We start from the raw sequence: 24,681 nt of genomic DNA, 5'->3' as shown, positions 1-24,681 counted from the left end.
AACCTTTAGTTGAAGAAAATCTCAACTGCATTCATCTTCCTTTATTTCAGTTCTTAGAACAGTTTAGGAATATCACAGTCACGGGCCAATGTTCCTCATCCCTGTTTGTCCATTGGAATCACCTAGGGAGCTTTTGAAACCTCTCCTGCTTTCAACACACACAAGATCATGGTCTGAAATGTTTAGTTTTCAGGCATGAGAGACAACCCATGAACTTATATATGGGTGTTAAGTACATGGCTGTGTTCTGAAACAGAACCAAAGCATCTTGGGATTTCTAAAAAATACACACACACATACACACACACCCAATTTTCCTGATTCTGGTAGTAACTTGTAGATTAATTTAAAAAATCATGTCTAGTAAATCATACTGGGTTTTAAAATTTAAGTCTCAAAAACAAAACAAAACAAAACAAGACATGGGTACAGTGGATTTTTTTAAACTTTTCTCTCAAATTAGGCCCTCTAGGGTAGTTAAGACAAGGTGTAATTTCATACTTGTAAAGCCTAGGAAGTGATTGCTTATGTGGAGAAAAAATTGTCTGCTACTGTAATTTCACTATGACTTAAAGGTTTTGTTCTAGAAGAGCCAAACCAGGTGAGTAGAGATAGATAAATTTGATTTTTCAAGAAACAAAACTTCTGAAATGATACTCAATGATCATTTATTCTTTTCTAGTTCCAGGCGCTCTTTCATATTCATTTATTTTTCATTTGGTTGCTAGGTTACAAATAACACTATAAGTGTATAAACTGCTTGAGTATTTGTTAAATGCAAGATGGGAAAAGGAAAATGATCTGAAGAGTAAAATTTGCTGAGACTTCCGAGGGAAAGTTGGTCTTGCTCCCTGAGTTTGTTTGCTACTTTACCCATAAATAACATTTAGAAAATTTAGAGGTACTCTAGTCTCTTACTGTTCAAAGGTACAGTTAATAACTGGCTGATAATCAAATACTCTATGAATTTAGAAACAGACCTTGGGCCCAAGAATCTCAAGGCCTCATGTGGATTTTAGAGTGTTGAACTGTGGTATTTAATGACTGTTCTTCAAATGCAGTTTCTTCTGTTGTGTTATATTAACACTATTAAGTTTAGAAGCATTATCAGCAAATGCTTACTGGAATAGTAATGTTTTAATGTCTTGTTTTCTTCCTTCTAGTCTGTAGATGTTGACTGGCCCCCTGCTCTGGATGACTAGCTTTCAAACTTGGAAACACAGAGTAGGGTTTTCGTGGCACGATGTGGACATCCGTTCAGCATACACTGTATGATGGCTGTTTACTCACCATAACAGTGTCTTGGAAACCATTTGGATCATGTTGATCTATATATTTTAACATTTGTTGTAACATCTCAGGATCTATATATGTGTATATTTTGTGTTAAATGTTCTAAGGATATCTTATGATTTTTCTTGTTCCCTCTCCAACCCCCACAAGCCAAACTATGAATAACGGAAACATTCTCTTAATTATTCCATTTAGAGAAGTACACAAACAGGATGCATTCTGATAATCTGAGAAGCTAGAATTTCTTTCAGCACAATTTCCCTGCACAAGACATACCACCTTCAAAATCATGTTCTAAATTTGTTAAATGATCTTGACAAAAGATCTAGATTGATACACAGGACAGTATCCTATAATATCCTAAGATATCAAATGTAAATCTGACATCATTAATATTTTTCCCGGTAAACTTCAAGCAAGCCGTTGTCAACAGAAGTACTCTTTGGTATAATCTGTCACAAATCTTAATGACTTCAAGTTACTATTTTGACAACCTAAAAAAATCAATACCTTTCCTGGGGAGGGAAAGTGAAACTTAGGAATTGAGGTGGACCCTGGTAAGAGACTTCCATAAATCTTTTAAATAAGGAGACACAAGTGCCTTCAGTAATTTCAAACCCAGGGATAAGATTTTGAAAAATTAAGATTGCTAAACAATCTGATATATTCCAGAGTGCTTCAATATATTATCCAATTTCACACATTTGCATCAAGTGGATAGGATTTCATCATTTCCATTTTATAAACATGAAAACCAAAGAATGAAAGTTAAATGATTTGTCTAAAATTGTTAGTTACTTCCTTAGGAGGGGCTAAAACTGAAGTGTCTTGGTCTTTAAGATCCTTTCTTAATAAACCTTGTTATTGAGCACCCACTGCGTAAAGGAGGCACCTGAGAATGTCATTTAAATGCACTAACCATGAGAATTGACTTTTAGAATTCAGATGCCAAATCAAGGAGCTTACCAAAAAAATAGCCCAAGTATATTTCATATGATCTCATATGATGGCCATTTGTTAGTAAGTTGGTACTATGAAGAGAGAAGAGGAAATAAGCCAAACCTAAAGAAAATGGATGGGTCATTAAGAGGAATGTTTCAGCAATCTCATTAAAATTTGAGATTTAAGTATAATTTGTCACCCTGATTCAACTATCTGAGCTTATTTTAAAACACATATGACTTGGATGGTATTGGATTATTGTTTTCCATCTCTTCATTAAACCTACTTCATAGATACCAAGATGTATTATTCATTTTAGAAATCAAGAAAATTATTTAATTGACATGAAGTTCCATATGTGAATACTAGCAAAAACTTTTTTCACTATTTTCAATGCCAGAAAGTGAGAAAGGGATAATGGAAATAAACTTCTGATAAACAGGTAAGAAATTTTGTGTGTTTCTCCATTTCTGGGGAAGTTTTGCCACAAAAGAGAGATAGTCTTTTGCATGTTTCTTGTGGCTCAGCCTTGAATTTAGTGGACTCTCCAAACTGGAAAAATTAAGAACTTCCTTAACAGATTTCTATTTCTTAAATTTCTATTCCTGACATGCAAAGTTTTAAGCAAAAACACTAGCTGTTTATACTTTATTTATTCCATATGTTCATATATTATGAGACACAGGTTGTTAAAAGTTAATGTTAGGTCTTTGTGTTATGCAGAGCTGGGAATATTAAGTAATGAGTGCTATAGTTTCACTTTTGTCCATATAAAATTATTTTTAGTTTTGTGATCTCCCCTCATAGCTTTGTTTAAATTAAGTCTTTAATAACACTTAAAGAAAGGGCCTATTGTACTTCTTAGTATTTCTTTGTTCCAAATACAGTCTGTGATTTAGTTTAGGAAAAACAACTCTGAATACCTGGAAAAGAAAAAAAGAAAAAAAAATATCCCAAGTAAGGTAACTGGTGACATTAACAAGTTATATGAAATAAACTTGGAAGTTAAATTTCCATTTCCAAAGAGAAAAACATTTTACTTAGGCTGATCTTTTCTTTTGGATCTTTATCCTTGATTATTAAGCCCACGTAAAGAGAATGAGCTTGGACACAAGCTTTTTGGATTTCCTGAAATGGTACCCCCCTCCTTTTTTTTTTTTTTTTTTTAAGTTTTTTTATTTTGAGAGAGAGAAAGTACATACAGGAAGGGCAGAGAGAGAGGGAGAGAGAGAGAGAATCCCAAGCAGGCTCTGAACTGTTAGCACAGAGCCTGCCATGGGGCTCAAACTCACGAACTGTGAGATCATGACCTGAGCAGAAATCAGGTGTCAAATGCTTAAGTGACTGAGCCCCCTAGGTCTGCTTTTTTCATTATGGAGAGAAAAAAAAAATACCACTTTTATGATATTCATTTATTTTCATTTTGAAATAATTTCAAATTTACAGGAAAGTTGCAAGAAAAGTACAAAGAACCTTTTCCCCCTAAACCATTGAGCCAGTGATGCTTCATCACCCTGAATACTTTAGTGTGTAATTTCTACAAACAAGGACATTCTTCTTCGCCACAACAGAACCATCAACTCAGAAGTTCACATAGATATTACGACTGCGTAATCCACAGACCCCACTTAAGTCTCACCAGTTGTCTCAACGGTGACTTTCATGGGCAAGGGATCACACTTTGCATATAACTGTTACGTTCCTTTCATTTCCACTAATCTGAAAAGTTTGTCTCTCCTTGACTGTCACTACTTTAATATTTTTGAAGATTTCAGGTCAGTTATTTTGTAGATTGCTCCTACATCTGGGTTTGCTTGATGTTTCCTTATTATTAGACTCAGGTTGTACCTTCCTCGCAAGAGTACCATAGGAGATATTATCTTCTTGCATCTTATCAGGTATTATACAATTTTGATTTGTGCAGTTGCTGACGACTGGATTTTAATCACTTAATGAAGGTAGTGTCTGCCAGGCTCCTCCACTTTTATAGTTACTCTTTTTTCCCTTTAATTAATGAGTATCTTATAAGGAGATCATCACACTTTCATCTATTAATTTTAGCATTTACTGAAGATTTGTCAAATACTGATTTTCTAATTCCACCATTCCTTTTACATTTCTTGGTTACCATTCCACTGAAAGGTAGAAGTTTCCCTTCTTGTGGATTTGTGACTTCCTGTTTTATTTGAAGGGTTATAATTTGTTACTTACGAATGCAAATGCATACACGCACAAACACATTACTTTACACATATTGAAAATTGGGAGTTGTATACCAGTACTTCCAATTCCAACCTTGTTCTAGTTTTCTCCCTTTTCATATTTGTAATACCTTTCTCTGACAGAAATCTGGCTCCCATTAGCCTTATTTATTTACTTGATAGATCAGATAAATAACCAATCTCCTATTTCTTATTCCAGATCCCAGAAAGTCCCCTCTCTATCACCCTCAAATGTTCTCCTTCAGCTCCACCCAGCAGTTCCACACTGGGGCACCACCTTTGCCTCCTGTGGCAAAGTACTTACCTGTACCTTGCTCAGAATAAGTGAATGACTTTTGTCCTGAATTATACAGGAAGGGAGAGAGGCAGGAAATAAGTCAGGAAGGCAGAAAATGAAAATCTTTTAAAGATGTATTTTAGTACTCTACAAAAATTATCACTTCACAGAACAGTTACATATGCAGGTATATTCAGCTATAGCTTTCCATAAAAATGCCTCATGTTTCTAAGCAACCAAACTACCTTTCCCAAGGAGGATGCTGTAAATAACAAAATCTCATCAATAGTTTAAGTCAAATGACAACAAAATTTTAAGTCTTTGAGTTTTTTCCATTTATTACCACGAAAAAAAAATCACTGTATACAAAGATATTACAAAGGTAATAAAATATTCTGTACAACAAAAAGCATCTTGACATTTTACAAATGATTACATCTTGGTGTGACATTTAACATAAATAATTGAATACCTGAGAACTTAACAAAACCACTTTTTACAGTGCCTTCAAATTTATTAGAGCCCCTAAGAAGGGTAATTCATTAGTTAACACCATTTTTAAGTACATTCTTTTAAAGTCATTTTATTATTTTTTTGAGAAAGAAAAAGCACAAGCAGGGGAGGGACAGAGGGAAAGAGAATCTTAGGTAGGCTCCATGCTCAACATGGAGCTTGATGTGGGGCTCGATTCCATGGTGCTGGGATCATTCCCAGAACCAAAATCAAGAGTCAGATGCTCAACCTACTAAGCCACCCAGGTGCCCCTTTAATACAGTCTTTTAAAACATTAAGACATATAAAGGGTTCGTCTAGACATGGTACTTCCCAATGAAGTCTGCTGAGACTAAATTCCATAAGTAGATCCCCAAATACTCCCATCTTCTCTATTACTACATTTCATGCAAAGCTACACTGTTTTGATTATGTAATAAGAAAAACAGCCAAGATGTTTACTTTTATCAAAAACACATTTTATTTACTCTGCTGATATCCCTGAAAACTCGATTTACTGAAGCACCATTATTTACTAATTATTATTACTGTTCACACATAACTATTTAAGGAAAAATTTTAAATTCTTTCAATTCTTTAAAATTGTAAGATTCTTTAAATTTTTGAAAGTCCAATCGTAAACTGAAGTGGAAATGAGTGGTAAGTGACAAATGATAAATTCTACCCCCTCTAAATAGATAATTACTAGCAGGTGGTATTTTTTTCCTAAAGCTATAGACATTTCGAAATGAAACATATCTAGAAAATCTTTAGGAGAAATGAATGTTTAAAATTTTTATCTGTGTTTTATTTATTAGTGACAGTAGTGGGGACATAAAGTTTTTTCTTAACCTATACTTTTGTATCATGAAAAAAATTACAATTACTTTTGAAATTCAATCTTATCCAATGATTTTAAGTCTGTGCTTTAAATTCTGCTAAGATGTATTAGTTAAAATAGCAATTTGACTAAATCTTAGACAAAGGAATAAGATCAGACACAGACCATATATTTCGCTCTCATTAGCTGCCCACTCCTGGGCTTATGTTAAATAGCATGAAATTTTTTATTCTGTGTGCTACGAAAAGCATCCTAATTTTGCCCTTTTCATACTCAACCCCTGGGGGGCGGGGTGGGGAAACGATCAGAAATCTTTCAGTGCAACTTCGTTAGCTATGATGAGGCTCCCTTGTAGGAAGATAGTGCTACAACTCCCAACTCATAATCAACTTTGGCAAATAAATTAAGGATCCTAGAATTTCAGAACTGGAAATGATCTTAGGTTTGCTATATAATAGAATATAGTAGAAAAGGTTCTGTTAAAAGTAAGGCCAAATGAACAGCCTCCAGATCTGGGCACAACAGATGGTCACTCTAAAGAGAAACCCATCTCAGGGTTGCTACTAAGGAATCTACTCCATAGTTCTCACTCTGCCATATATTAGACAGAAGGAATGTCTGGATTTAGAGATTACTCAGGGCCACAGGATACACATAGATGTTGGTTTATTAATATTTCATTAGCACTACTTAGTTTCTTGTGCATTATTTTATTTAATACAACACATCTTGTGAGGTAGGTAAAGAAGGTATTATCTGCATTTTATATCTGAGGAGAGGCCCACAGAAGGCATGATTTGTTAAATATTGCATAACCTGTAAGTTGCAGAGCTGAAAATTCACACCTAGATGTTTCGACAAAAAAAAATCCCTGCTCTTTCCATTTTCCCGGGCTATTTAACATCACGTGGCAATTTCTTTAATCCCCTATTATATAACAAGTTATTGGGCACTACCGGGCAGCCTAGATCACCAATTCCAAGTCTCTCTTAACATGGACAAATGTTTTTCTGAAACATTAGGTTTAAAACTGACAACCCAGCTTTTAGAGAAACCCAGTTACCAATTTAAAAGGCCATTATAATAGTAGGTTCTGATGACAGAAATAAGAATAGTGGTTTTGAGATATAGGTACATTGGAAAGGGCATGGAGGAAACTTCTGGGATACTGGAAATGATTGTTTACATATGTAAAAGTTCATCAAGCTGTACACTTAAAACTAGTCCACTTTCTGTACTTTGCAGAGTATTTTACCTCTTAAAAGAAAAAGACTGACATCTGTGAGAGCAGGAGATTTATCTCCATCACCTGTTTCATTTCTAGCACCTAACACTGTGCTTTGCACATTAGACATAAAAAAATGTGCTCTGTGAGGGAAAAAAGGGGCACCTGGGTGGCTCAGTCGGTTAAGCATCTGACTCCTGATTTTGCCTCGGGTCACGATCTCACGGTTCATGAGTTTGAGCGCAGAGCCTGCTTGGGATTCTGTCTCCCTCTCTCCCTGCCCCCCCCCCCCAAATAAATAAATAAACTTTAAAAAATGTGCCATGTGATTTATTGCATTAATACTGGAGTGTCTGTGCAAGGGTACGGTGTTGAAGACATGTGTAGAAGATTAAAACTGCCACATACAGCAGAGAAAAGGAGCAAGGTCAGAGATGTGAAGCAATCCTAATAACTATTAAAGTTTCTACCTAATACAGTTGACAGTATAGGAAGCAGACAGTAAAGTATTTCACAAGCTGGGTAATCTTGGCATCACTGCTTTTCCTACCAGCTTAAGTAACCTTTCCCCTTAAAAATCATATCCCTGGGGCGCCTGGGTGGCTCAGTCGGTTAAGTGTCCGACTTCGGCTCAGGTCACGATCTCGTGGTCTGTGAGTTCAAGCCCCGTGTCAGGCTCTGTGCTGACCGCTCAGAGCCTGGAGCCTGTTTCAGATTCTGCGTCTCCCTCTCCCTCTGCCCCTCCCCCGTTCATGCTCTGTCTCTCTCTGTCTCGAAAATAAACGTTAAAAAAAAAAATTTTTTTTTTTTTAAAAATCATATCCTTGTCCACATTTTATAATCCTCTGTCAGTTTTATCCTTCCCTCTTTAATGAATAGCTACCATTTATTCAACACCAACGATGCCACGGATGGTGCCAAGTGAGAGTCCAAAAGCCAAATGAGACAAACCTTTAAGGACTGTACTTGACTGAGAGGATCTTGGCGACAGGCGCACGCACCGAGCTGTGTCTCAACTGGGGGAGGACTCAGGAAGAGAAGCCCAGTCTTAAAGGATATGTGTTGCTTAGTTTCTGGTGAGGAAGTTTATTAGTGTAAATGCCTTTTCAAATTCCAAAATCTCAATTCGGAAATTCACTCTATGATAGAAATCTAGACCAACTGACATAATGAACAGGCTTTAGGCTCCAATGGAAAGATCAGGCCTGTCTATAAAAGGTTATCATTGCAAATTTTTATTTTATTTTAAATGAACAAAGCCATGTCACTTATTTGTCTTCTAATGAGGATGAATATTTGCATGGTAAAATAAACACTGATGATTTAATGTACCCAGTATAAGAAGCATAATACTCATTAACAGATATAATCTTTCACTGAGACATACAAACACATGCTTAAATAGATCTAGCTATATAATATGACATATTGATGTAAGAGTTCTCCACATTTTTATTAAAATTAAGATTAGGACATCAATCATATCCTTTACCCATTACTATTTCAAAAAATAAAAAACTCTAGCTATATGCTTTTTCAAAAAAAGTTTGTTTATTTTGAGAGCACCCACACGGTGGAGGGGCAGAGAGAGAGAACTCCAAGCAGGCTCTGGACTGTCAGTGTGGAGACTGACACAAGGTTCGAACTCCCCAACCCATGATATGACCTGAGCCGGATGCCACCGGGTCCACTGAGCCACCCAGGTTCCACCCGGGTGACTGAACCACCCAGGTGCCCCTATATGCTTTTTAATTTCAAAGTGTCCTCTTCATCTTTGTGAGCTAGTTACCTACTACAAGGCATTAGTAATTCCTTTCTTTCAACTCCCTATATCTTGCTGTTTTCCTTTGTCCCCTTTGCTGTGAACCAAGGTACTTTTCTTTAGCAGGGTGTTTCTGCTGCAAACCCAGTTGCTACTGCATTATGCAATGAAGTCAGAAGCCTGAGCTTGTGACATCAATATAGGCTGCTATGGTAACGCTTTCCATAAGTATTACAGGCTCTTCCTTGTAGGTTCAAAAGAGGACTTCGGCACAGTAGCAAAATAGCTGGAGTTATTCAGCCTAAATTACAACAATAATTGATGCAAAAAATGTTTTATGCTAACTATAATAAATACAGATTTTTATATTTAAAAAAAAAAAAAAAAAAAAAGGATGCATGTCGTTGCCGAAGAGCAGAGGCCAAGTGAGTATGTCAAAGGTATGGAGGCCTGGCAGCCTGAGAGATTTTTCAAGGAATGCCAGCTACATAATAGGGCTTAAGGCGACTGTGGTATTACTGTTAACCACAGTATACAGAAGATTCTTGTTGGGGAAAAGGAATGAAGACCTATATTAAGAAAGCACTAGGAAGGAAGGAGGGAAAAATGCAAGTCATTTTTATGAGGCAGAATTAAAAAGACCAGATAACTAAGTATGAGTGTGAGGGAGGGAGAAAAGGAATAAAATGTGACTTTGAAGTTCCTATTAACTATTCTGGGTGGCAGGGTAAATGGCAATCCCATTAATGAAAGTAGAGAATCCAAAGGGGGAGCCAGTTTATAAAGGTAAGTGTGGGCAGCATGAGAGAAAGCTGAAATCGTGGGCATTGATGAGGCCACCCAGGGGGAAAAATAGCACCAAATGAGGGCTGGGGATGAGACTGTGGAAAAAATGTCAGCCTCGGAGAATCTAATCTACCACAGAAGCCTGGGAGGAGCATCCAAGGAGGGAGTGGCCAATAGGGAAGAAGGTTATGAATAGGTCAGGAAGAGTGAGGACTGACAAAAAGACACTAGATTTGACAAGGACAGTGACTCTGGCCCTCTCCCCAGAATATTATGAAACAGTAAGCCAAAGAATGGGAGCTGAGGAAATGGGAGGCTGAAAGCATTTCCCAAGCCCAGATGTGAAGGAAAGGGCATGAAGTTGGTAGGAAAGATTTTTGTCTCCTTTCTTTTTAGACTAGAAAAGACATTTACCACATTTATACAAAGAAAACCAGCACTAAATGGTGATATGAGGACACAAAAACAAGATGGGAGAGAGAGGACAGTCCAAGGTACAAGTAGAGTTCATTTAGAAAGGCAGAAGGGCACCTTTTCCTTGGAAACTACGTGTGAGAGCATAAATACATTTAGAGATCAAGGAGAAGCAGGTGCCAAATTCTTTTTAAATTATAAAATAAATTCTACAATCAGTAAATAGCACCTGAAAAATGAGAAATCCACTGGAAATACTCTAAACACCGATGTTGCAGTATCTTAATGCGGCTTACACAGAAAAAAATCCAAAACTGCGAAACAAGTCAATTGCTTATTTAATGAAAATCCACTTAGATATTCTAACAGTCTGTGTTTAAGCTTGCCAGTGCTAATTAATATAAAATTATAGGATTCTTAAAAAAAAAAAACAAAAAAAACCTCAGCACCTATGAACCACTATCTGGAGATATCCTGGGTTCATATTTTGAATAAAAAAGGAATTATACCTTCCAAGTTTTCCTTACTTACTGGTTAAGTACTTCTAAAGTATGCTATATGCTTATGGTTTTTAAAGTTACATAACAAATGTTTTGATTTGAAATCAAATTTCTGAGAAATATTAATGGTACTTGTGTGTTTACTCTTTTTCTTCTGCTTCCTAAACTATCCAGACCTCAAGTCAAGATTTATCTTTGCTCGCCTTCTCATTTCCCAGGATCATTCAACTCGGAATTTTTATTTACATGACATCCACACATTTCCCATTTTGATTGTTCCAATAAACTTTATTGGTTTGCTTGGACACTACGTAAGTGAAATGACACACTGTTTCTAGCTCGGAACATGCTCAATATTTATGGGAGATTCTGGTTGTAAAAGAGACTAAGTCTTTGACAAGCTATTTACTTAGCATCATGACAATTCCATCACAACTACTATTACTGCCTAAATTCTACCATCATTTTGCCACTGGGATTGCTCTGCTTTCAAACAATTTGGATTACCAGTATTAATCCTTGACCTGAAGGTACATGATTCAGACATAAACCCCATGTCACATTAAACAGAATTATAAAAAATCCTAAGCATCTAATAATTAGAGCTGGTCTTTCAAAAAACAAAGTTCTATAATACTTTGAACATTCTATTAGTACTACACTTTGAAAGTTCTAGTAGTAGTACTTTGAAATAATTAGTCGGTGCTTAATAGGAGGCAGACACTGTTCCACAAACTGGGGATTCAATAAACAAATGCTTAGTAAAGTCAGATCCTGATAAGTACGATAGACCAATATAAGGGAGAGGGGGCATGGAGTGCTCATGTGTAGATAGTTGAGTAAGGCCTTGATCAGTAACAGCTGAGTGAATCCGAAGGCTGTTAAGAAGTGAGCCACGCATGTATCTGAGAGAGAAATAGGCAAGGCAGAGAAAACACCAAACACAAAGAGTCTGAGGCATGAGTATAAGTGGTGTTTTTGAAGGGAAGCTCCAAATGCCTGGAGCTGAGTGAGGAAAAGAAAACGGTAAGAGATGAGACAGGACAGGGAGTGTGGGCCTGCTAATTTTAAGGACTTTGGTCTTTACTCTGTGTGGGAGTAGGAAGCCACTGGATGGTTTGAGCAGATGACTGACAATTTGACTTGTTTTAAAAATAATTATTCTGGCTACTTTTGGGAGAATAGACAGTAGGGGCACAAGGATGTAGGAGTGTTTTTGGAGGCTATAGGCAGGAGATGATACGACAGTGGCTTAGAACAGGAAGTTGATAGTAGAGGTCAAAAGAGGTGAACTTTGGATATATTCTGAAGGCAGGGCCTACCAGATTTGCTGACGGATTGGATTTGGGAGATAAAAAATGAAGGATGACTCCATGGTTTTGGACCTGAGCAACTTTAGGAGCATGGCATTACTATTACTAAGTTGGGGAAGACTGAAGGAGAAGCAAATTTGGGAGGGAAGATCAAGAACTCAGTTTTAGTTATGTCGAGTCTGAGCTTTAATTAGGTTCTGAGCAGAGATGTCAAATAATCAGTTTTGCATGCATAATGTAAGTTCCAAGTCTGGAGGTCAGGGGATAGGTCTAAGGGTAAAATTTAGGAAGAGGGCACGAAATTGGATGAGATCACAGTGAGTCAGGAAACAAGAAAGAAGAGAGGTCTAAGGAAACTTCTTCACCTTAAAGACATGGATGTAAAGCTAAAATCACAATTCTAAAGGTAGGGATTTAAGTCCGAAATGTAGAGAACTTCCCCTACCTTGAAAGCTCACTTCAACTCCCTTCTGTCCAAGTTAAATTTTTAAAGATTTTTGATTTACATATAAATTTAAGAAACTCAGGGACACCTGGGTGGCTTAGCTGGTTAAGCATCCCACTCTTGGTTTCAGCTTAGGTCATGATCCCAGGGTCATGGGATCAACCCCTGCATTGGGCTCCACAAGGAGTGTGGAGCCTGCTTAAGATTCTCTTTCCTTCTGCCCCTTCCCCCAGCTCATACTCACTCTCTCTCTAAAAAAAAAAAAAAAAATCTAAGAAACTCCAGAAAACCCCTTAGGGGTCACCTTGGCCCATGGGTCTCAAAAATAATAAGTAATTCATTTTTCCAATGACATAGTCATTACAGGTTTCACCTTAAATTTGCTTAAAAGCAAATATCAGTTAATTCATTTACCTAAGAATACATTAATACAGTATAAAAGAAGTATAAAAAAGTATATTTGGAAAAACTAGAGCCTTGCTGTCTCTCACCTTCTCATTCTGTCATGGGGAAATGAGATAGGACTCTAAAGACAGAATTCGCACCGCACATAGCATCAGGTCACATGTTTCAAAAGAAGAAACAGTAAGGCCCTTTTAAATTTCCATTTCAGAATTGTCCTGTTGTGGTACTTTCTAGCTTTATATTCAATATACCCAAAGTTGTGTGTGTGTGTGTGTGTGGGGGGGGGGGGGTTAATGGGAAAATTGGTTTTATTCAATATTTAACATGTACTTTATACACTTATGTCAAATAATGATTTAGCCTAAGCTAAAGTATGTGCTGGTTTAATAAACCTTCATTGGATGTCAGCGTCTATAGGGCATCCTAGCCTAGAAGTTCAGTCTGTGTAGATTTATCTACTCTTTGAAGCAAAAGTCTTCTGTAAATGCTGGAATTTTTCCTCCTCTTCCTGAAGTTAGGAAATGATTTCATCCCTCTCTTTCAAGCTGTAGCTTCAGCACTGAAGATTCATCTTTCATTATATCCTGACAAATTCTCTGCCAGCTAAACAAGGAGCTCCAGAGCCAAGATCGCCTGTTAGAGGAAGGCCCTACATCCCCAAAGTTTTATACTTCTCTCTGATAAAGAAGTTTTGAACTGTCATCTTTTAAATGAAAAACAAAACAAAACAAAACCCTATGTTATAGTCTCAGAGAAATATAAAATACTGTATCTATATAGGTAACATAAAAATGGTTACAAACATGTCAAAGGATTTAAATCTTGAGTAACCATTTAAATCGCACAAGTTACCTTAAAAATATTCAAACGCGAATGAGTCGCTCAATTGCTCATTCTGCATAGTGCCAATACCCGAATACTGACTATGAACAAAGCCATGACTGTTTGGATTAGTACCGTTTGATGGCCCTGACTCATTCATCATACTGTTATCTGTACAATTGAAATCAGATCCCTCAAATGCCTCGGACTGTGCAACAAAAGCCGTAGTACTGGAACTGGCGCCTGCTGACAGACTGGAAGAGGACATCTGATGGAGCTGTCTCAAGTCTCTCGGGTCTAACACTGAATTGCATGAAGGGTTTTCAAGATTCATGCTCACAAGTCTTGGATTATCAGACTCCCTCATGCTGTCATTCATGTTCACAGAGCAATTTGGTAGCATGTTGGCATCAGAAATACCATATAAATCAGCTGATGACATGGATGATGCTTCCATTCTGCCTATGTCATTAGCATTGTTATAAATGCAAGCATTAGAGGCATTCAAATCACTCACAAGAGGTATTTCCAGATATGGTGAGACACCTTGTGAATTAGAGGAAAGTGTCCCCGTTGAAAAACTACTCAGTGGATTTGTGTTGACTGAGCGTGAGGTGGGGTGGGCCCCTGAAGACCAGCTTGAAGGCTGAGATACCATTGCAGGTATGGCTGAAGTATGATGTGACAACGCACTCGAGATGGACACAGACGAGGAATAGTAAGAGTCTGCTTGGCTTGAAATGCCTGAGGTCCTGGACATATCTGTCAAAACTGCACCATGAGAAAAGTTGGATTCTGTGGGGAGGAAAATACATATTTACAAAACTGAAATAAAAGTATAAAAAGTATCTCTAAATTAAAATAGCATAAACACACTAATAAAGAAAACTTTCAAGGACACTGATGTAACAGTTTAGATAAAAATAGTAAATTGCACTAAAATTATTACATGAGTCTAAAGCTGCGTTCTGTAACGCTGTTTTACAAATACCTTTAGTTTTGTAAGTTATTTGGGCATAGTTAACTTCACTCCAGTTAAATATGAAAATCTAGCTTCTGAGGCCCTAGAAAGGTATTTTTGAAAAGTGAAAAATAAATCCCAGAATTTCAGGGGTCCCGGGCTGGCTCAGTCAAGAGAGCATGTGACTCTTGATCTTGGGGTTGTGAGTTCGAGCCCCAACACTGGGCATAGAGATTACTTTAAAAAATAAAGCATTAAAAAAAAAAATCAGAATTTCAGGTAATGGGAATCTAAATAGCCAAAACCATTTCAAATTCACTATTTTTAGGAGAAAATGGAGGGATGGAGGAAATGCTCATTAGGGATGATTAAAAAATCCACATAACTTGCTAAGATCTATTAAGCTAGAACTCTAAAGTACCACATAATTCCCAGTCAGAAAGAAATTAAGGATTCTGTATTTATTTATATAGTATATGACTGCTATACATACTCAACCAGGAAAAAGCACTGATTTAAGAATGTTAAGGGGAACGAAAGACTTCTAATTAAATAACCCTGGTTGAATGATCTAAACCAGAGGTTCACAACTTTTTTTCTATAAACAGCCAAATATTTTAGCCTCTGTGGGCCATACAGCCTCTGTTGGAACTACTCAGTTCTGCCACTGTAATGCAAAAAAAACAGCCACAGACAATATGTCATCAAATGAGCGTGGCTGTGTCTCAGTAAAACTTTAAAGATAAGCGACCCGCAAGATCCAAACCACTTCTTCCATGACACACCATAATTAAGTAAAATTACCACCATATGGACAAATGTAATTTCTCAAACAATGAATCCCAAAAACATAATCATAGTTTCCAACAGGACCTTAAATGGAGATCAATTCATTTAATATTCAAAGCATGAAATAATTTGTGGGAATGGAAAATAGCAAAGAAGCAGTTTTCATTCTTAAGAATGGAATTCCAATATACTGTGCAAAGCACTGATCTTTTGACCATTTAAGGAATAGTCTACAGGGGATGAAATACCTTTTTTGATGAATCGTCCTTCTCCAGTTGATCCTAGACCAGGTCTAGGTCTTTCAGGAAAATTAACTGTTGTGATAAAGTTTTTTCATTATTAAACACAATTTTAAAAATAACATCAGTTAAAATTTGGAAAATGGGATAAAGTAAAAACCCCCAAATCTATTTAAATACAAATCAATCCAAAATACTCTTACCACAATCTTGCCACAGTTTCTGGAAAAGTAGAGTTGTTTTTTGTTTCTTTGCTTTATTGCCATAAGTATCTGGTTAAAAAGAAAGCAGGAAAGTATGTGAATCATCATAGGATTGTGCTGCTTCTCCTTCAACAACTAAATAGGTGTTTTATTCCCATACAGAAAATGCTTTAAATATATATATATAATATGGATTTAGTAAGTATTGCAGAATGTGTCCCAAGTCAGCAGTAAAAGGTATAATACTCATCTTGTTTTCTTATAACACCTATAAGTCAACAATGTCAACTAACACAATAAGGGCAGATTAAGGATCAAACCAAAATGAAGACCAGTTTCTGAGTGGCCAGTTTTCCATCTATAAAAAGGGCATGATAAGGACAAAAACAGAACCTCAAATATAAAATAAATTTTGATGAACAGTTCGGATACTTTGAAACTATTCCAGATTCCTTTCTAAAGAAAGAGATGCAAAAGAGCATAAAGATCAATTGGTAAAAAATCAGCTGAAAACTTTCAGGAAATAAAATATAAATCATGAATAAACACTACTGTATTCAAATGTTATCTAATAAGAAAATGTTATTAGGAGAACTAACTTTAAGAAATATATATTGGGGTGACTGGGTAGCTCATTTGGTTAAGCATCCTATTTCAGCTCAGGTCATGATCTCACAGTTCGTGAGTTTGAGCCCAGCTTTGAACTCTGTGCTGTCAGCGTGGAGCCGGCTTTGGATCCTCTCTGTCCCCCTCTCTCTGCCCCTTCCTCACTCGCACCCACATGCTTGTGTTCTCTTATTTTACTTAAAAATAAGTAAAAGTTAAAAAAAAAATGAAAGAAATGTATAAAACCTTACCACCAAGAAATTGTACCTTTTTCATCTGGCAGATATCTAAAATCCATGGATTCACTAACTTCCTGGTCAGAAGGTCTCCGCAGCTGCATTTTTACTGTTACTGGTTCTGTTATAGCTCTGCAATATGGTGGAGTCTTAAAAACAATGGCTACTTGACGGTGTACATCAGCTTGTGAAAAGATACCTTTTGCTTCCCAATCGTTCAACACAAACCGAACTTCTATGTCATCTAGTGAATACAAAAGCAAAGAAATAGCAATGGGAAAACAAAATCCATCTATGAATCTAAAGTACAGATTGGGGGCGCATGGGTGGCTCAGTCAATTGAGCTTAGGTCATGATCTCATGGTTTGTGATGGGCTCTGTGCTGACAGCGCAGGGCCTGCGTGGGATTCTCTCTCTCTACCCCTCCACTGCTTGCCCACACGTGCTGTTTCTCTCTCTAAATAAATATGAAATAAAATGGTCCCCAACTTACAATGGTTCAACTTAACAACATCTTGACTTTATGATGGCGTGAAAGCAATATGCATTCAGTAGAAAGTGTACTTCAGATTTTGATCTTTTCTGGGCTAGCAATATGCAGTACAATACTCTGAAGATGCTGGGCAGTGGCAGCAAGCCACGTCAGCCACCTGATCAGGAGGGTCAACAACTGACACAACTGTTCTGTTTTTCACTTTCAGTACAGTTTTCAATAAATTACACGACATATTCAATACTTTATTATAAATAGGCTTTGTGTTAGGTCATTTTGCCCAACTGCACGCTAATGTAAGTGTTATGGGCATGTTTAAGGTAGGCTAGGCTAAGCTATGATGTTTGGCAGGTTAGGTGTATTAACTGCATTTTCAATTTAAGATTATTTTCAATTTACAGTGAGTTGATCATGGTGTCACCTCACTATAAGCCCAGGAAGATCTGTATATTCTAAATTCAATGAAACAAATAAATAATTACCTTTCTGAACTTTATCACATAGTAGAAATATTTCATCTCCTCCTCTGACACTTCCACAGTTCTTGTTTACACGACAAATCCTTAATTCTGCAGTATTTGGAGCACCTAAACATAAAGGATTTTTTTTAATTAGTAATATTTTTTACTCGTTTTTTACGGTGAGAATTCTAGGAAAACAACTTACAGGACAGATAAAAGCTTTAGTGTATAAATAAATTAAGGACACTAAAAACATTAATAATCCACATCTGTCCTTTTCCTTTTTAACTACATTGCCCAAACTGGTTTAGAGCCTTGTGACTTCATTTTTTGGCAATAACAGGTCCTCTAGTTAAATCTCCCTGTTTCTAAATTCGGATTCTTTCAATCCATCCTACACAGTGTCACCAGATTAATCTCTTCAATCATGACTATAACCCTATAGCAATGCAATTTCATGCTGACATGTATAGGAATACAATTTCAATAATTCTCCCTGGCAATTCAAAGTTCTCCATGATGAGGATACTCTGATCCACCTTTATAGGCCTATGCTCCACTATGCTTCTACATGCAATACAGGCAGTCATATAGCATAAGTGGATGCATATAAAAGCAAATACACACACACACACACACACACACAAACTTTGAGGGCAATTTCATAATCTTCTAAAACTACAAATATCCATATCTTTTGATCTAGCATTTGCCAACATTTCTACTTTTGTAAAATTATGCTAGAGACACATCTGCATAAAATATGCACATACAGGATATATTTACTGAAGTACAATTTGTTAGAGAAAAAAGTCAGAAGGAAGCAAACCAAATGTCTTGTAATAAGGTAATGATTTCACAAAATTGTGATATAGCCATATAAAGAAATATGCAGTTACTGGAAAGAATAAGGTACCTAAAGGGGGAAAAGGCTGAAGATATATTGCTAAGAGAAAAAAAAAATTTTTTTTTAAAGGATCTGTGATTTTTTTTAAAGTTGCCAAAAATATATTGTGTGAAAATGATGGTTTGTTTTTATATATGAAGAAACTGGTTAAACGTACCTGAGGATAGTGATTATCTTTGGAGGAGGAGGAGATCAGAGAAGATTACTCCTATTATTTTAGTAATACTTGAATTTTTCTTACAATGAGCATACTTTTTTCTAATTGCCAAAATACTATAAAAAATTAAACTAAAAAACCCCATAAGCTAATGCTATAAATATAAGAAAATAAAGTACTTACGGTTGTCATAAATTGGGTTAGAGACAACAGGAGGTAGAGCAGTTGTCAAATTACCATGTTCATCAGGGAGGAAAACTTGAAAACATAATCTCACCACATTGAGGTCGCAATCTTCAATATCAAGCAGCTGTTGTTCAGGAACTAAATATAAATAGTACAATTTTTTTAAGCATGTAAAACAGTCACATAGAACTAAAATCCTGCTAGGTCCTCCTCCTTGCCCAACATATCCAATAACCCTAAGTAGCATCCAATCTGTGCTAACAAAATAGAATGGCACACAATCCAAGAATGCCTTTTATCATTACCAGCACATAGTCAGTCACTAACAGTATTAAGTTATAGCCATGGTCAGGAAGTAACTATCCTAAGTTATCTGAAATTTAGAGCAGAACCCCAAACTGACATTAATAATTGACAAATTCTTACAAAGTAGTTGCAGATTATATGCAAAAGAGAATAGGAAGAATATAAAAGACAATATAAATCTGTACAAGAATTATTATCATCCCTGTTTTACAGATGAAGAATTTTATGTTTTAACGTTTGTTCACTTTTGAAAGACGGCGAGAGAGTGTGAGTGGGGGAGGGGCAGAGAGAAAGGGAGACAGAGAATCTGAAGCAGGCTCCAGGCTCTGAGCTATCAGCACAGAGCCTGACGCGGGGCTTGAATTTACGAACTGCAAGATCATGACCTGAGTCAAAGTTGGACAATTGACTGAGCCACCCAGGCACCCCAAGAACTGATGTTAAGGAGATGAAATTACTTCTCCAAAGTTTCACAGATAGGCAATGGTAGAGAAGGAATTCAAACTAAGACGTCATTGAATCCTGAACCTATGCTCTCAAAAACTGAACTCTATTAGAAAGCTTTACGTATGTTTTGCATAAAAATGACATATGTAGAAATAACTACTAAAATTCAGAACAATATGTTAGGGATTAAATACCTAGAAGAAAATAGATGATATAAGGTAACTAGCTAGTTTCCGTAAGGAATTTTATGTACAAATTAAGTTTGCTTTAAAAGGAACAAAAACACTAGCAGGAAAATTTTACAGTTCTGAAAAAATATAAAAACCTATTCTTTATGACAGAATAGATGTAGTAACAGTTTATTAAGTTGATATTTGAAAAGAAATACAGTTCAACGAGAAAATATTAACTGCATTTTCGAATAACAAGCTGTAGCAATAAATCGTAACAGCCATATTTTTTAAAAGCATGAAATACACAATGTGGAAATTTTTTATGAAATTTTAGTTTTCAGAAAGTATTAAAATTTGAAATACTAAATTTGAAAACACAGTTAAATACCAAATTCTTTGGTCCTTACAGGAAATAAACTAATAAAATGGCAATGCAATTTTGACTGTTTTTATTTAAACTATGCTCACAGTCTTTGTAGCTATCAGAACATTTAAAATATTCCCATTAGTGCTCACTGCTATCAGTGTGGAGCCCACTTGGGATCCTCTGTCCCCCTCATGCTCTGTCCCTCTCCTGCTCATTCTTTCTCTGTCAAAAATAAACATTAAAAAAATTTAAATATTCCCATTCGTATTTTTTTATGTTAGCTTTATTCATTTATTTATTTATTTAGGAAGACTGTGAGTGGGAGACAGGATGAGAGAGAGGGAAAGAGATGAAAGAATCCTAAGCAAGCTTCATGTTGCCAGCGCAGAACCCTATGCGGGGTTCGAACTCAGCAACTGTGAGTTCATGACCTGAGCAGAAATCAAGAGTCAGACACAACTAACTGAATCACCCAGGCGCCGCTCTCATTTGCATTCTTAAGCCAAGCATTTGAAGGAGTCTACAAGAACATATCTGTATAACTAAAAAGTCAAAATATTAGGATATGAACACCTATGATGCAGGTGTTCATAACATAATATGACATAACAGGGGTGGTTGAAAGGAGTTTATTACAAATAACAAAAGACACTTTTTTTATTTTTTTTGCTGTTATCACTTACAAAAGGTTTTAGGAGCTTTATGTCAGGAATGGGGGTGAAGACCAAATATGTATTTATTATAAATCACAGTATCACAGAAACCCATAGAGTTTAAGTTCAGAATGAGAGGCTTCTTTTTTTCCAGATATAGCCTGCCAATTTTCTAAGAGGTGGCTAAGAAAATGAGAAGTTAAGATAAATTCTCAGTAGCCTGTAGGGGAAAAATAAAGGGAGTTCAGGGTATACCGAGGATGGAGGACCTGAAAAATGCCCAGTTCTTTGGTTGGGGCCCTGGAGGAGCTACACTTCAGGAGTTAAGAATGAACTGGAGGGGTGCCTGGGTGGCTCAGTTGGTTAAGCGTCCGACTTCGGCTCAGGTCATGATCTCACGGTCTGTGAGTTTGAGCCCCGCGTCGGGCTCTGTGCTGACAGCTCAGAGCCTGGAGCCTGCTTCGGATTCTGTGTCTCCCTCTCTCTCTGACCCTCCCCCGTTCATGCTCTGTCTCTCTCTGTCTCAAAAATAAATAAACATTAAAAAAAAAAAAAAAAAAAAGAATGAACTGGAAAGATAACAGATCCACAGAGATGAAGTCCACCTAAATCATTCACTGATTTGAGGTGATCTGAGATTGCTAGTGACTAGTCACCTACCATAAGAAAATCTTCTGAAGGCAGATAACAACATCCTAGACCTAAAATCCTTAGAATTTTTCATATACGATGACTGGTATTCTATTTCAAATAACCAGGCATACGAGGAGACAAAATAAAGTGATTAAAAAAAAAAAAAAAAAAGAACAGAAAAACAAGAGTCTATAGAAACACTGCAAAAGATTCAAATAGTGAAGTCTTCAGAAACCTGATTTAAAAGAACTACACTTAGAGGTGCCTGGGTGGCTTAGTCAGTTAACCATCTGACTCTTGACTTCAGCTCAGGTCATGATCTCACAGTTTGTGAGTTTGAGCCCTGCATTGGGCTCTGTGCTGACAGTGCGGGGTCTGCGTGGGATTCTCTCTCTGCCCCTCCCCTGCTCACGGTCTCTATCTCTAAATAAATAAATAAATAAATAAATAAATAAATAAATACATAAAATATTAAAAATAACTATACTTAATGTACTCAGGAGTTAAAAGACAAGATTGAACTTAGCACAGAACTTGAAACTATTAGAAACTAAATAAATTCTAGAATTGAAAAATACAATAAACTGAAATTAAGAATACCATCAAATGTATCAACTGTTTTATAAAACTTTGTTTTGTGTCTTCTCTTTGTATATGCCAAGGACTAAAATCTGCTTACCAAGATTTTCTACCGAGAGTTTTTTTTTTTTAACGTTTATTTTTGAGACAGAGCGTGAACAGGGCAGGGGCAGAGAGAGAGGGAGACACAGAATCTGAAACAGGCTCCAGGCTCTGAGCTGTCAGCACAGAGCCCGATGCGGGGCTGGAACTCACGGACCGCGAGATCGTGACCTGAGCCGAAGTCGGACGCTTAACCGACCGAGCCACCCAGGCGCCCCTACCGAGAGTTTTTAAAAGTGTTGATTTACACTAAAATTTGTAATCCGTTTTCAGCTGATTTTTGTATATAGCAAGAGTTAGAAAAATCCAACTTAATTCTCATATTTTCTTAAGTCTGTTTCTGGGATCACAATTCTATTCCACTGGTCAATCTGTCTATTGCTACCTCAATACTACACTGCCTTAATTAATACTTCTCTTTATAATAAATTCTAGTATCTGATAAAGCCAGTTTGTCATCGCTATTTCTCTTCTATAAAATATCCTCCTTTTCCTGTTCAGAATAATTTTATCATATTTAATGAAAAATCTCAAGAGTCTGGAATTGCATTGAATCTGTATGTCAATTTGGGGGAAAATGCCATCTTTATAATATTGATATTAGTAAACATGACCTATCTCTCCTTCGGTTTAGGTGTTCTCCACCCTCTCATAATGAAATTTTATAATTTTCCCTAAAGAAATCTTCATTGTCATTTCTCAGATTTGTTGCCACGTACTTTATATTTTCTGACAATATTTCCTTTAATTATTTATTGTTGATATATAGAATGCTACTGATATTTGTATATTAATTTTATATCCATTCTTCTTGAGATTAGTATTTTGATAATATTCTTGTATATCTTTTTGAGTTTTCACCATAAAGAATAGCTTCTGATCATTACAGTTTTATTTCTGCGTTTTCAATCAGGTGTCCCTCCATTGGCTACACTCTCCACTACAATGTTGAACAGAAGTAGCAAGAATACACATTCTTTTTTCATTCTTAACTTCAAAGCCTGCTTCTGATGTCTCCTTCATTTAGGATAATGCTTGCTACAGGTTTTTAAATATATACGTATCATTCTATAATACAAAATGCAGTATTTTGGTCTGCAATGTGGAGAATGCTTCTCAGCTTTTAAAAATATGCAAAATCTGACGAAGAACAAATTCTCTTAAATTCCTCTTAAACTAGTTTAAAATTTCCCTTTATATTTATCAAAAGGCAACAAGGTAACAATTGTTCTTCTTAATCTGTCTTTAGAAATAAATATTACTCCTTAGTCCTAAAAGCAGTATGTATAAGAATTTAATTTTTATCGGAAAAATATTACCATGATGTATTTCTCTTAGAAGTAGGGCTTCAAAATTTTAAAGTCAATTATAGTATATATTAGCTCTAGAGATGTGACATTTCCAAAATTCTAATACGGTTAAATATTACTGAAATACAAGTAAACATCAGGACAAAAATACACAGTATTTTTATTATTAGCCTATATATATAGGCTAATAATTTTAAAAGCTCACTTCATTTAAAAGTCATTTGGAAAAAAAGCTTATTTCATTTAAGTCTCATTTCAGAAAAAAAAAATGAAGTTTAGTTATAATTCATTTGACTTGCTATTTAAAATGTATAGAGGGGCGTCTGGGTGGCTCAGTTGGTTAAGTGTCTAGCTCTTTTTTTTTTTTAATGTTTATTTATTTTTGAGAGCGTGCACTCGTGAGTGGGGGAGGGGCAGAGAGAGAGGGAGACACAGACTCTGAAGCAGGCTCCAGACTGTCAGCACAGAGTCCAATGTGGTGCTCAGAGTCCAATGTGGTGCTCAATCCGAGAGATCATGACCTGAGCCAAAGTCGGACACTTAACCGACTGAGCCACCCAGGTATCTGGAAGCGTCTGACTCTTGATTTTGGCTCAGGTCATGATCTTGTGGTCGTGGGCCCGTGTCAGGCTCCGTGCTGAATGTGGAGACTGCTTGGGATTCTCCCCCCTCTCTCTCTGCCCCTCCCCAGCTCACCTGTTCATGCACTCTCACTCTCAAAATAAATAAAACTTTTAAAAAAATGTATAGATTAATCTGTCATGTATAACATAAGAAAAGCTAACATTTAAAGTGCTTACGTGGCCAGGCAAAAGGTAAATGGTCACAGCCATCTATCATTAATTTACTCATTCTTTCAAGATATTTATTGAGTTACTATTATGTGCTGTGCACTAAAATAAACACCAGATACAGATATGAAAAGACCATGCCTGCTCTTAGTGAGATTAGTGTCTCCATGAAAAATAGGTAAAGTAAAATTATATAACATGAAAAGTGTTATAATGGGAGTATGTTGAATACAGAAGGCATAAAAGAAGTGCCCCAAGTTCTGCCCATGATAATCAGTAAGGTTTGAAAAACTAAAGCGAACGCAGTAAAGAAAGGATAATGAAGCACTCAAGAGCCTTTTTT

At 36.3% G+C, this 24,681-nt stretch overlaps 2 protein-coding genes across 4 annotated transcripts in view; one reads left to right on the top strand and one right to left on the bottom strand.

Moving 5' to 3' along the window:
• Positions 1-2,681, top strand: part of PUS10 (pseudouridine synthase 10) — a 73,449-nt gene extending 70,768 nt beyond the window's left edge. For all 3 annotated transcript variants that reach the window (XM_045446142.1, XM_045446143.1, XM_045446141.1), the window contains one exon: positions 1,164-2,681. In XM_045446142.1, coding sequence (XP_045302098.1) covers positions 1,164-1,202 — 39 coding nt within the window. In that variant the 3' untranslated portion in view covers positions 1,203-2,681. The remainder of the gene's footprint in view (positions 1-1,163) is intronic.
• A 5,830-nt stretch (positions 2,682-8,511) lies between these two features.
• Positions 8,512-24,681, bottom strand: part of REL (REL proto-oncogene, NF-kB subunit) — a 40,182-nt gene continuing 24,012 nt past the window's right edge. Inside the window, exons 5-10 of the mRNA XM_045446140.1 lie at positions 18,975-19,115; positions 17,749-17,853; positions 16,805-17,017; positions 15,932-16,000; positions 15,738-15,803; positions 8,512-14,534 (exon numbers count right to left, since the gene is read on the bottom strand). Of these exons, the coding sequence (XP_045302096.1) occupies positions 13,771-14,534; positions 15,738-15,803; positions 15,932-16,000; positions 16,805-17,017; positions 17,749-17,853; positions 18,975-19,115 (1,358 nt within the window). The 3' untranslated portion in view covers positions 8,512-13,770. The remainder of the gene's footprint in view (positions 14,535-15,737; positions 15,804-15,931; positions 16,001-16,804; positions 17,018-17,748; positions 17,854-18,974; positions 19,116-24,681) is intronic.

The sequence above is a fragment of the Leopardus geoffroyi genome, chromosome A3 (genome assembly GCF_018350155.1).
Source record: "Leopardus geoffroyi isolate Oge1 chromosome A3, O.geoffroyi_Oge1_pat1.0, whole genome shotgun sequence".
NCBI classification, from domain to species: Eukaryota; Metazoa; Chordata; class Mammalia; order Carnivora; family Felidae; genus Leopardus; species Leopardus geoffroyi.
Note: the sequence above shows the minus strand (reverse complement) of the source record. Positions and strands in the feature narration are given on the sequence as shown.